At 36.8% G+C, this 12960-nt stretch overlaps 1 protein-coding gene across 7 annotated transcripts in view; it reads right to left on the reverse strand.

The window, feature by feature from the left end:
• The window catches only part of EYA1 (EYA transcriptional coactivator and phosphatase 1), a 330392-nt gene that overhangs the window by 152403 nt on the left and 165029 nt on the right, over positions 1 to 12960 (reverse strand). For 3 of the 7 annotated variants that reach the window (XM_032609854.1, XM_032609850.1, XM_032609848.1), the window contains exons 1-3: positions 6955 to 7376; positions 1750 to 1799; positions 52 to 170 (exon numbers count right to left, since the gene is read on the reverse strand). Coding sequence is in view for 6 of the 7 variants with exons in the window: in XM_032609850.1 (XP_032465741.1) it covers positions 52 to 166 (115 nt within the window). In the remaining variant the exon portion in view is untranslated. Of the gene's footprint in view, positions 1 to 51; positions 171 to 1749; positions 1800 to 6954; positions 7377 to 12960 lie in introns of those variants that run through there. The other 4 variants (XM_032609853.1, XM_032609847.1, XM_032609851.1 and 1 more) reach the window with 2 other exon arrangements.

Consider the following 12960-nt stretch of genomic DNA (forward strand, 5'->3'; position numbering starts at 1 on the left):
ACTGATGAAGAAACAAGGTGCAAAGTAAACAGTGAGAAGGCAGACACTCACCTTCGGTGCCATTGGGAGTCATGGAATTACTATTTATATGAGAGTTATCGAGTTTGGGGGATTCACTACTACCACTCAGACGGCTATGCGGGCTGGTTAGATCCTGCATTTCCATAGACCTAAAGACAAGAAGCCTTCCGTTTGACAGATGTACCAAATTCATAACCCCACTATTTAATGCGCTAACGACTTGACACCTTCTTTGAAACACATTCGCACAAAAGTCCCATTGTATCTATCTTCTTCGACTCAAAATAGTTTGTCTTACGTTATGAAAGGATGGCTGAAGTGAAAACGTAACGTGTACTATTACAAGATGTCACTGGCCTTACCTATTCAGCCAAACATTCATATAGTTTTTTTTTTTAATCTCTTTTTCTCTCCTCCGATAGCTCATCAAGTCCCAAGATCTAATGAGACAATTCCATCTATTTTTATTATCAAAGAAAACAGATCATCAAGCTTTTCTTTTTAGGTGGGAAAAAAACCCCAAGGCATTATTTTTCTAAAAGACGAAAGTGTAAAATTGAAAAAAAAAAATCACTTTTCTATGGAATCTCTTTCATCTAATAAATTAGCACTAGGTACTCCCTTATAATTTACCGCCCAATTGTAATTTAATGGGTCTCCAAACCAAATACCACACTTGAAGCCTATAGTCCAGTGACAGGGAATAAGTTGTCCCTGATGCATGTGTTTACTCTGGTAAACTGCTTAATTGTTCCTGTCTCCCTTGAAACAAATGCAGCATTAAAACATCCTGATGTCCGCTCACTTGTTTGCTTTGTGGATTACATACAGCCTGCCCAAGTGAGGAGGGAGCAGGCCAGCAAACTGTGAGTCCCCAGCAACATGAGTAGTCAGAATACCTCAGCTGTCACCCACTCAGGGAAATAAGAACAATGCCACTTCCCTGCTCAAATTGGGCATTTTTACAACACAAAACCAGCGAAATCCCCCCGAAAGTGCTTCCACTCGGCAGTTGCGTATGCCCCACAGGGTACAGAAGCCACTATTCATGTTCACAACTTCAGAGCCATTCATTTATATTTGCATCTTTTCCTAATGAAGAGAGGCGAGCATTTGTTTAAAGTGACTAAAAACACACCTAGGTACCGTTCTGTTTTCTGACAGCCAAGTGTTTGAAAGTCTAAGACCCATTCACTTTATTTTAAACTTTGTGTTTTTCTTAAAAAAAAAAAAAAAAAGAAAGAGAAAAAGGAGGGGGGTTAATAGGTATGAAGCTAAGACTGTCTGCTCATCCCGCCAGGCCAATAAAAGCTACAGTCGTTTTAATCTAGAGGCTGCACTTAAACTGACTGTAAACGTCAGTGTTTAAAACGGCTTAACGTGAACCGTTTTACTTCCAAAGTGAGTTTTGACTTCCCCAAGTCTTCTGGATTCAAATGGGAAATGGCTTAAAATCCAATTTTTCTCCCCTAATTCTCGTGACACATTCACAGTTTTCCTAACCCCAGAAACTAGAACCCCTAATCATTTTCAAACCCAGGATCCTCTTCCCTTTCTACATATTTAACAATTTTTTACAGGCATGCACACACACACACACACAAATGGTTAAGTAATTTCCAACCAAGGCTATTAATAGAAATAATTAAGAAATACTAGACAAAAATAGATAGGGGGGGTCACAGAAAGGTAATCTCCCCAAATGTCAAATATCAACGATATCCTTACCTGCAACTTGAGGAAACAGCAACATCTGAACTGGTTTGAGATGTTTGCACCTGTGATCAGGGGTAAAAAATTAGAAGCTGTTGTTACTCTGCTTCAGTGTCAGTTCTTAATTATACAAAGCACGTGGCTCAGGGCTACAATGCTCTCTTTTAACCAAAAGAGAAAAAGGAGGATACTGCAGCGGTGAAAGGCATATTGTCTTTAAGTTGAGGTCTCCACTGTTGTTTCCTCCTCCAGGTCTGCCCTCCTCCTCCCCTTGTTAGGGGGGGAAGGCAGCCAAATGACGGGATAGTGATTCATCACTGGCCTATGACAGCTGCAAACGGGATTACCCCTCCCCCAATCAACATGCAAAGCAGCCTTATTCAGGCAGCTTGGACAAGGTGCTTGGGAAAAAAAATAGCTATTAGCAAAATGAGTGTGTTTCACAGCAGTAGTTCAAGCATTAACCCTCCAGCATCCTCAGAAGATCTTTCATCTTCTGCTATCACCAGCTGAAATAGAGTTCCCGCCCATGCCTTTGACACCTGACAGTTCTTATCCTTATCGGGATGGTTTTCTCCTATATTTACTATTGAACATTCACCAAAACGGCTTCTCGGCCACTTTTCAGGCAGTGCCGGACTCAACGAGAAATAGCAAAGGCAAGTTCTCCTCCCCCAAAGTCCCATCGTGGAGCAATGTGCTCACGTACCCAAGCAAATTGAAAATTCAGTGAATGTTTAAATTCAGGGAAATCCACCACTGCCTGGTGAAACAGCAAAAGCCGTTCGCTTTTGGTTTAATTTTCCACCTTTTAAACCAGGAGAGAGAATGGATAGTTGAATAATCAATTCAGTGTCTCAGCTGGCCAGAGTTCTGGTCTCTTTTGTCTCCAGATGAATCTGTATTCGGCATTTCACTGAACAGCTAACTTCGCTTGCAGGCTTTGCTAGTCACTGCCCTTCGTCCAGAGACAGCAAAACTGTCAGCAGGTGATAAGCTCAGGTGAGGGTGGGCTGCTGGCCCACAAGCTCAGGCTAACGCCTGCCTCGGAGGTAAAGGGAATTCTGCATAACGTTTAAAATGACTCAGAATTCCAAATCTTTGATGTGTATTTTCATTCAACCGGAACAGACATCAATTAGGGTTACAGAACAAAGATGAAAAAACTGAAGCATCTCAAATGGCATTGAAGTTATCCAGCCAACCATCTTCTGTTGAGTCCTGTTATTTTTTAATTATGATTTATGAAATTAAAAAGTACTACCTTTTCGGCAAGAATAAAGCATCGTTAAAGCCTAAATATCTTGGTATAATGTTACACGAAATTTCTAGGTATACTTTTCTAAAATATGTGCAGGATGAAAAATAATTTTAAAGAGATGCCTGAGTACTCAATAAAAGTTTCATTTTAATGCCTACAGATAGGTCACTTGGTGATAACTGGCTTCTGATATTTTTTTGAAATTAATGTTCTCACACAAGATTAAATGTTTTTCCTTTAGAAACTGCAGCGATATACCTCAAGGATAAATTTCCTTTTTTTCCCTCTTTTTTTCCACTTTTATACACCTGGAATAAATTATAGGTGAGAACTAACTTAATTTTAAGAACTCTCTTGGCTTAATTATGTGAAAGAGTATGTAAAACATACTTTCTGTTACATATTAAAATACATTCCTATTTTAACCTTGGCTAGATAGTATCATCTTAAAAACCTAATTTTAGTTTCCTTGTATACTTTGAACGTTTGATTATATTTATATTTGAGGTTTAACCTATCCTATTTAATTGCAAAGTCAATCTGTTAATTAAAAAAATGAACTTCAAAATGAGAATCATTCTAACACGCTTTCTCACTGAAAAAAATGCATTTTCACAACAAGGTACTTTTTTTTTTTTAGGCTGGCTGGACTCAGTCTCTACTGTACTTCGTACACTACAATTTTTGAACCCATATCCATGATCTTCATTTCATTAAGTATACATCAGATATATTCTTCTGTGTCTCAAGGATTAGTTAAACCATGTGTTGTGTGTTACTGTTTTTAAAAATGACTCTTTAATCAAAATAACTTTAAAACAACTAATCCTCACTTAGGCTGGTCAGCTGAATCCACATCGTGGTCCAGGAAAAATAAATCTACTCTCAAGAATGCGAATGCAGACAACAATTAGACACAGATGTGAGCAAAATTAGTTACAGTTTACAAAACGCTACACTTCACATGCTTTCAGTTTTTTATGTGTAGTACAAGATTACAGTGCAGTAAGAAAACATACTCTTGTAATGACTTATCTAAAAAGAACACCTATTTCTGATTGGCGTTAGTTTTCTCTTACGTTTGCCAATAGCTCTGGAAGGTTCTAGGTTTTCGAGGTCTAAAAACATAATGTGCTGCAAAAATAATTAATTAGGCGCCTTTCCATTCAAAGAGAAAACAAAATATTTCATGGTTTTCAGAAAAATGCTGTTAGGCATTCAGTGAGCTCATATTCTCTGCCTTACATCCATAAACCTAGTATGTTTCTTGTCTCCCCCTAATCTGGTATTTTTAATTCAAATGCTCCTAGGAGTGCAAAACTATTTCCCATAACATTATAAATGGTCATCTTAGATTACAATGAAGTCATTTCACTTTAATGCTTTTTAAAACTCTTTGTAGAGAATACCCAGTGTAGCGTACTGACAGAGTTGTGAAAATACAGAGAAAAAAAAAGAGAGCAGAACTTCTTAGAATTTCAATTCAAGGATCCGCAACTAGTAACTTTGACTTCTGATTAGTTAATGAGGTCTTTTAAGTTTGCCTTTTTTCTAATTAAATTTCTAATTCTTCACAGATGTAACTTTTGTTGATGTTCAATTTGTCTCTCTCATTTTGTTAAACCTCACATAGTACTTCGCCAATCCATTGAATAGCCACATTAAATCTGTTAATACCATGCTCTTCAACCCCAGAAATTATTTCCAGAAGGCAAACTTGCTTTGAGAGATCATCAAACAAGACTTAAGGTACACATTTTATCACATTTTTCCCTACCACAGAGCTCAGGATGCAGAGCAAAATTCATGACTTTTGCACTGTTTATTATACTTTGCTAAATTACAAATCAAAAGCATCTGACAGAAGATCATGTATGAAGCCAAAAAGTTAATAATGTTCTGTGAAAAGTAAACTGTAAATGGAAAGGGATTCTAAATCTCAGCAGCAGAGAGCAAATAAAATGTAGGTACTTGTTTAAATTATGGGTTTTCCATTGGCTTTTTTGCTTGCTAGAAGCAATTTTTATAAAATGACTATAATTTTAAACTTTTTTTTCAAACTCAAAAGAAATTTTCAAAGTGAAAGTACTGAACTTATCTAAATAAATAGAGTTGGCAGGCGAGCTAGTTTTGCCCAACCACAGATCAACCTGAGTACTCCCAAATTTGAAAGACAATGGCAATTTTCTAATCAGAGTGTATTTTATAGGAAAGAAAATGTGCCTTAGGCAGAAGCCTGCTTTTAAATCACAACATATCCTTGCTAAAATGTTCCTCAATCAACATTTCCAACGATGGTGTCAATGATGTAATAAAAATCTAAACCTAAAATTAAAATGAACTTCCAGGAAGAGGTAGATGTCGTTTCAGTGTTAACACTTACCTCCTTCTTTATCAGACTCCATAAAATGAATTCTTTAATACCCTTACTGATTTTAAACATAATATACTGTATCACTTTTTAAAGTATCTTGTTTAAAGAAAATGACAAAATAGAGTCCCCAGGAAAACAAAAACAAGTATGTGAAGGACACCGATTCTACCTATAGACTTGATGGATTGTTTTCAAAATTAGCATTTATTTAAGATGTTGAATGTAATACTTTCGATAGCTGATTAAATGGAAGGGGCTTTATTCTCACTGAGAGTGTTTTTTTCCCCAAGGTATTCTTACAAAATAAATTTTCGAATTCAAGAGGAAATTTTCTTTTGAGAAAATCATTTATTATGTCTACCAAACTCCCAGAGCTGTTGACTTCCCTTTGGCATTCTAAAACTGAACAGTGGCTCAGTTAGGCTGCTCTGTCTGTCACCGCGAAGAATTTTCAGGATTGAAAATCCATGGCTGTTTGCTCACTTACTGAACACTTTGGGCCTTAGGAGAACTCAAGCAGCGAGAAAGTCAAATAGCAAATATTTGATAATGCAAAAAAGCATGACTACTCGTGTGTGCATGTCTTCAAATCCCAAACGGTGGGCGAAGAGACCCACAAGCCTAGAATAAAACCTACTGGGAGAGACACATCAAGAAAACAACCCCCAGCCTATAAAACTACACTATGTGCTTAACTAGCGACTTTTTGTATCCCTTGTCATTTTAAGAAATGAAACATAAAAACACTTGTCTACATTCAGTGACAGCTCTGAATTTACTGAATTCGTGCAAAAGCTGTGCTTAAATGTTTCAAAAACTCCTCCCAAGAAATATAACCCCATGAGTCATTAGCAATTCATATACTGATTTTGAATGACAAATATTTTAAGTGGTAATTCAAAAGTTTAAGAACCTTGTTTTTAATTTCAAGGTCCATTCAAGTCCTGTTAAATGTCAATAAGTGAGAAATATATTAATTTGGCAAATGTTTATTATTTCACCTTTTGAAGATGAGCCCTTTAATATAATGTTTGGGAAATTTGTTTATTGAAACGAAAGGATTTCCTTCCTTAAAAAGTGGTTTCAATTTATTTTTGTTATCTGTTGTCCTTTGAAAATGTTAATTCCTTCCTCCTTTTCTCCAATCCCACTAAAACGTATAGGAAAAGTTATCTGTGTGTTGCAATGGATACAGACAGATACCGCTTTAATCAATATCACACAGTAATAGTTGAGGTTTGTGCAGAAAAGATATGAAGTGATCTCCCTACAAGAATATAGCCATGCAATATACTTATTTACATAGAGCACAACAAAAGTCATCATTAACAATTAATTTCTAATTACCTCTTAATGATTCTAATCGCTCAGCTAATTTGGGGGTTAAAACTTATACTTTTACGATGGAACCCAGTGGCCCATAAAGCACTGGGTACAAAGTGTCATAATCTTCCCCACGCCCTAATGTTTTTCTTTTAAAACAAATCAAAACAATAACTCAAAGCGCTCTTGTTATCTTCGGCTTTGCCCACAGGACAGCTGTTGTCATTCAGAACAGTTTTTCAAACAGTCATCTTGTACTTACAGCGCTTACATCTGCTGCATCCACCAGTTTCCTGGGCTCCTTCGAATTTTCTGGTTTAGCAAACCTCCATTCCTGACATAGTTTTGCTCCTGGATAAGGACGCGGGAGGGCTCTTAGGGGCTCTCGGCGGAGCCCGGCGCTTCGGGAAGCGGAGCGCGTCCGCGGGGGGAAGCGGGGCCGCGAGGACCGCCGCCTGGGCGCCGCTGCAGGCTCGGGCTGCCGAGCGACTGAGCGCACACGCTGGCCCCGGCGAGAAAACCGCCACACTGGACGGCAACAGGAAGGCTCAGAGTCGGAAGTGGCACTGGAGAGTTTCTACCTCGCCCCAAACTCGCAGCCATCAGCTCCCACCGTTCTGTTTAGTCACCGCTTTGAGCCCCGCGCTCTTTTCCTCTAAACAGCAGCAGCTGATAGCATCTGAGAAGCCCAGACAAAGAAACAGCACCATCTCATCCCTCGATTTGTTGGCGCAGCCTTGTAGGTCTGCCCGTGGAGCCTCGGGGCTTTTTTTGTTTTTGCAACGCAAACCACAGCTATTCTCTTGTCCTATCCTTATTGGTTTAAATGCAACAATTGAGAGGAGCACTGCTCTCTCTGACTCAACCTTGCTGCTCCGAAAAAATTTATTATGTAAATGAACGCGCCCCATGCTATCTGAATAAACAGCTGTGTGAGAATCGCTTCTCAGAGACACTGTCAACACACATCTCTTGCTACAGCAGCTACCAATTACGAGCTTTGGGGAGTAGTTACACGTTATCTTTCATACTTTTCCAAAACTTGTTTTCAGGCCCTGAAACTTAGGGAATCGATACTTCCCCCCCCACCCCAAAATTTTTTTTTCCGAATGTAACAACTAACAGGTCTGGGGAAAATGAAAATTAGAATGGCCATTTCCATATTAAGTAAACAGAGGGAGAGAAAAAGCAAACGTGTAAGCTATTATCAGTTTAACAAGGAAAGCCTGAATGTTAATTCTGCAGTGATTTCTAGAATGGCAAGTTTTACAGGAGCAATTCTTTTGGATATGAACCAGATAATATTTCAGTATTGATATTTTAAAATGATTTTGGGGGAAAAGATTTATTTTACCTAGAACTCTTTCCTTACAGTCTGTTCTTTTAAAAAATTCTAACTAAACTCAATCTGTGCATGGAAGTCTACAATGCTCACCTAGGTAGTTGAGCTATTCAGATTATGACTAAATTACAGTTTAAAATATTTACTTACTATCATGTTTTAGGCAAATAAATGACTTCAGTTATTAAATCAATAACTTAACCATTATATTGATTTCAAACATTTAAAGAAGGCATCACTTACATGACTAATTATTATACTGCTTTTTGCCAGCCTTATACCATAGTTCAAATACAAATGTTTATTTTTACTCATCATAACCAATTTTGTACTCTAAAATAGAATCTTTATACCCGTTGGATTTTCCTTAAAACTGTTTCATCATTAACAGTAATACTACTCTATGGATCTAGTCTTTTTATTAGTAATATAAGCATCTTCTTATTAAGGCTCCTGCCTTGGTATGAAAAAACATTTTAAAATTCACAGTTACTTGTTAAATGATTTTATAATACATTTCAGATCATCAACTCATAAAACAGACAGTCTCACCTTTACTTTACTAATTTGTAAATGAAAGCACCATTCCAATGCAAACAAAGAAAAAACTTCTAATGACCAAAATTCAATATGGACTCCCCACCCCCTACCCCCCACCAAGGATGCCAATCTAAATTCCTCAGAAGAGAACACTTTGTCAAACCTAAGAGACTGCTTAAACTGCAAACTCACCTAGGATTTCATTTTGTATGGTACTGGCAAGGAATCATGGGCTAGCCACCTACCATATTTGGGAAGCAAGGTCAAAAATCAGTTGTTTGCTATTGGATCTGTTCATGCAGCCGAAATAGAATTACGTTACCACCTACGGCTCTTTCCCAGACCAGAAGTATCGGTTATTCGGTATACTAGAGTATATATGCAGAAAATAAAATACAGCATGTAATGGAGGTCTCTAGTGCCGTGAGATAAAATAATTCAATCTATGATATCAAAGACCCGCACAGTAACTGCTTTTGCTATCATATTTATTTCTAAGCTCCATAAGATATAAAATTTGAGATGCTGTTTGGAGAATTCAACCGTATTTGAAACTTTAAGCTATTGTGGCCATGTTTCCCATAGTTTAAAAATTATTTTAGGTACAATAAGATAAAATATTATTTTTCTGACCCATGAAAGATTATACTGGTGAATCTAGAAGACACAAACCATATGAAGTCAGCAGGAATATCGTGTAATATGTCTGACTTTTATATAATCAAATTTACCACATTATATTAGTTTTTATATTGAAATTCAATTATTTTTATTTATATAACCAAACAAGAGCCATTAAAGAAATGATGCATGTCATTATGAAGAAAATGACGAAAAGCATGGTGAATGTAATGTGAGCACTAATTGATATGATATAGGTCACGCGGCATAGTTATGTAACAAAGAGCTTAGTCATCGGCTACAAGAAATGTCCATGTATACCACTTATTTATTTTTTTAACTTTTCAAAAGTGTGTATCACTATTAAATGCTTTCCTTTTCCTAAAGTAAAATTAGATGGCCTAAAAACAATCACATGCATATCCATAAATTTTGTCTGGTTACTACTTCTGAATATCAAATATGTAATAAATACCATACAACTCACACCAAAATAAGTTATCCTCTGATAAATAGCAAAAATGTAAGCCATTACTAAGAAGACCCAGTTTGTAGGGTACTGTTAACTTCCTATTTCTAAATTTTCACAACTATAATTACATGACTTAACCATATACTTTAAGGGTCAAGGTGTTCCTAAATAAAGTCATACCCATTACAACAGAAATTAGGAAAACTTGCTGAAAATCCGCCATTAGTAAAAACAGGTGATAGTAGAAAACATTACTATCTGATATTTCCTGGAAAAATTTCAACACATAAACATACGAATAGGAGGAAAAAATTTCTAATGTGCCTTTTCCACACTAAAACAAAAATAAATTTTATCTGGAAAAGGAAAACGCTTGCAGTAGTCAACTGTAACAAAATGTTTGAATACCCTCAAAAAGGACGATATCTTTCATGTATCTCCAAACAAGTTTTATCATACAGAGCAAACTGTTGTCTAGATATGTGCCTGGTTATATAGAAGTCTGCAATCTTGACAGAAGTTGTTAGTGCTGTTCAATGAACAGAGAAGTTTAAATAAAGGCATGATTACAAAAATAAATGTGCCTAATTAAAAAAGAAAAAAGACATGGGTAGATGTAAGGGATCCATTAGAACAATCGAAAAGGTAAGTTGGAACTTTTCTAAAATGACATGAATATACAGCTGATTAATCCAATTAAATACAACAAACACTGAGAAAGCAAAAGCTAAAACATGTCTCCCTTTCCCTTTTTCCATTCCAGGAACGATGATACAGTTCTTGAGCAGCTGTGAAGTTTCCAATAAAAGATAGACTCAGAAGTTTTTTTCTTCTAGTTTTGTTCACCTTTAAATCATTTTAGAATTAAGCATGCATGCAATTACCTGGTCTGATGCCCACTATCTCTTACCTCTCTGTTTCTACCATTCTTTTTGAAGATTCTTACTCAAGAATAATGGTACAGTAAGTTGCAAAATATAATTAGCACTTAAAGATCAGTGCTTTTTCTTCAGAAGCGAAATCCTAGTTATTATTTCTTCCACATTCTTAAAATCAGTAATACCTGGAAATAGTCAACATTTTGTGATTTAAACTGCTCAAAGTAGAACAGCAAATATTCCAAAAGACTGTACTTCCAGTGCCTCTGCTTCCAGATAACTCTTTTTCTCGTGGTCCATGCCACGGCTCTACATTCCTGGCTTTTAATGGAACCTTTGGAACAGTGTCTAGATGGCTGACATTACCATCCTTGCTGGCATGTGGAGTGGTCACTTCCACGACCTACTCTTTCCCAGTGGCACGAGACCTGCAATGAGGGCCCTGCTCCCAGTAGCCTTCTGCGGAAACGTAACCAAGTAAAACATCCTCTATTTATTTTAAGAATGATATTAAATCCGCCAAACTGAATGTCTACCGGTATTTTGCTAAATGTTTCCCATTCAAATTCCAAGATGAATAGCTTTTAACAGCAAATTTAAGGAGGCAATTACTAACTATTCCCTGTACCATGGAACATCATTGTAATAAAAATTAGATCCTTTATACCAACACAATATGGAAATATAACCTATTTCCTGGCTCCCTAATAAGCACATTGGGTATTACATATGACTAATACCCATTTATTTATGTAGAGTGGGAGACGTGTTATCATATGTAGTAATGACTGCCTATAGGATGTTTTTTTTAAAAATTATTTTTCTTAATAGAAAGTTTGAGCAGCACTTCTTGAAACTAATAATGATAACAAAGGCAGCAGCAGGTTTTTAAGAAGAGGGAATGGGATGATAGAGGTACTTAATCTAAAAACAAAATAGGACATATTGGGTTTTCTCTTTTAAAATCAACTGATTTCCCAAAATGGCAAAGAGAGTTACTTTTTCTTCCTTCTGCCAAAAATATGTAAATAATTGGTCTTGGGATCATATGCTTAATCTGAGCAATAAGCTATTTTGCTTTCTCAAACTAAAAAATGGATTTCTGTTGACATGAAGCAACCTAGAAAACCCAGGTTGTCTCTTCAACATTTTTTTCTCTAAGCCATGGGCAAAACCCATCTTGTCAACACCTCCCAATACGTTTAAGAGGATCTGGAAATTTGCTCTGTGTTTTCCAGGTTTCATGACAGCTGAGTTCACAGTTTTTAAATTCTTCGGAAATGATGACTTTCTCACGGAAGAAGGAAGGGAATTAGCGTTTACTGAGTGCTTACTCTGTGCCGGCATTCTATATACATTCTTCTTTCTTTTTTTTTTTTTTTTTTTTTTTTTGCGGTACGCGGGTCTCTCACTGTTGTGGCCTCTCCGGTTGTGGAGCACAGGCTCTGGACGCTTAGGCTCAGCGGCCATGGCTCACGGGCCCAGCTGCTCCGCGGCATGTGGGATCTTCCCGGCCCGGGGCACGAACCCGTGTCCCTTCCATCGGCAAGCGGACCGTCAACCACTGCACCACCAGGGAAGTCCTCTTCATTCATTTTTAACACATAATGTAACAGCTTATCTGTATGAATCCTGTTTTTTAAAAATATGCTTCCCCCCGCCTCCACTATTTGTTCCGGAATCTGCCTTCTTTCTCTAGCACCATCAAAGTTACCGCTAAACAGTAGATGGGGCACTGGGACATCACTGTGTCCTGGTTGTATCATCATTTTGGAGCAAGGTGACACCTATTAAAGTTAATAAATCCAAAAGGTGTGTGATATATGGAAATGATATATTTAATAGAGAATAGACATCATCACTATATAATATCTGATTATTTACAAACACATATTGCAAGTTAATTTGCTGGTTCAAAAATAAAAGTACATACATTAAATGGTCAATTGGGGCAAAAATGTGATGAATCCTTAAACTTGAATGATCAAATCAGGAGCTATATATTTTTTTCTCATTATTTACCAAAAAATGTGAATTATCTTCCTAAAGCAGGGTTATAAATATTCCCAACTTTTTCTTTATGTTAAAAAGAGCAGCTGAGGGTCTGAGTTTACAACAAGCTATTGTATGGACAGTTCTATCAAGTTCTTCCCTGTTGTAGTCCTTAATTTTATTTATCCAATGTGATATTGCTTGGATCGTAATAGCTATTCCATCATAAGCACTTGATTTATTCATCGAGGAAATAATTACATTCAAAATGCACTCCAATTCTCCTTATGTATTTGGAGGTGTAGTTTAAGTACTCAGAATCAAGAGGCTCTATTATTGCTACAAAGGATTTGCCAGGAAGGGGATAAATAAAAAAACCAAAATCTAATAACCTATAGAAATATTTTCTTCCTTCAAACAGCA

This window comes from Phocoena sinus, chromosome 17 (genome assembly GCF_008692025.1).
Source record: "Phocoena sinus isolate mPhoSin1 chromosome 17, mPhoSin1.pri, whole genome shotgun sequence".
Classification (NCBI taxonomy): domain Eukaryota; kingdom Metazoa; phylum Chordata; class Mammalia; order Artiodactyla; family Phocoenidae; genus Phocoena; species Phocoena sinus.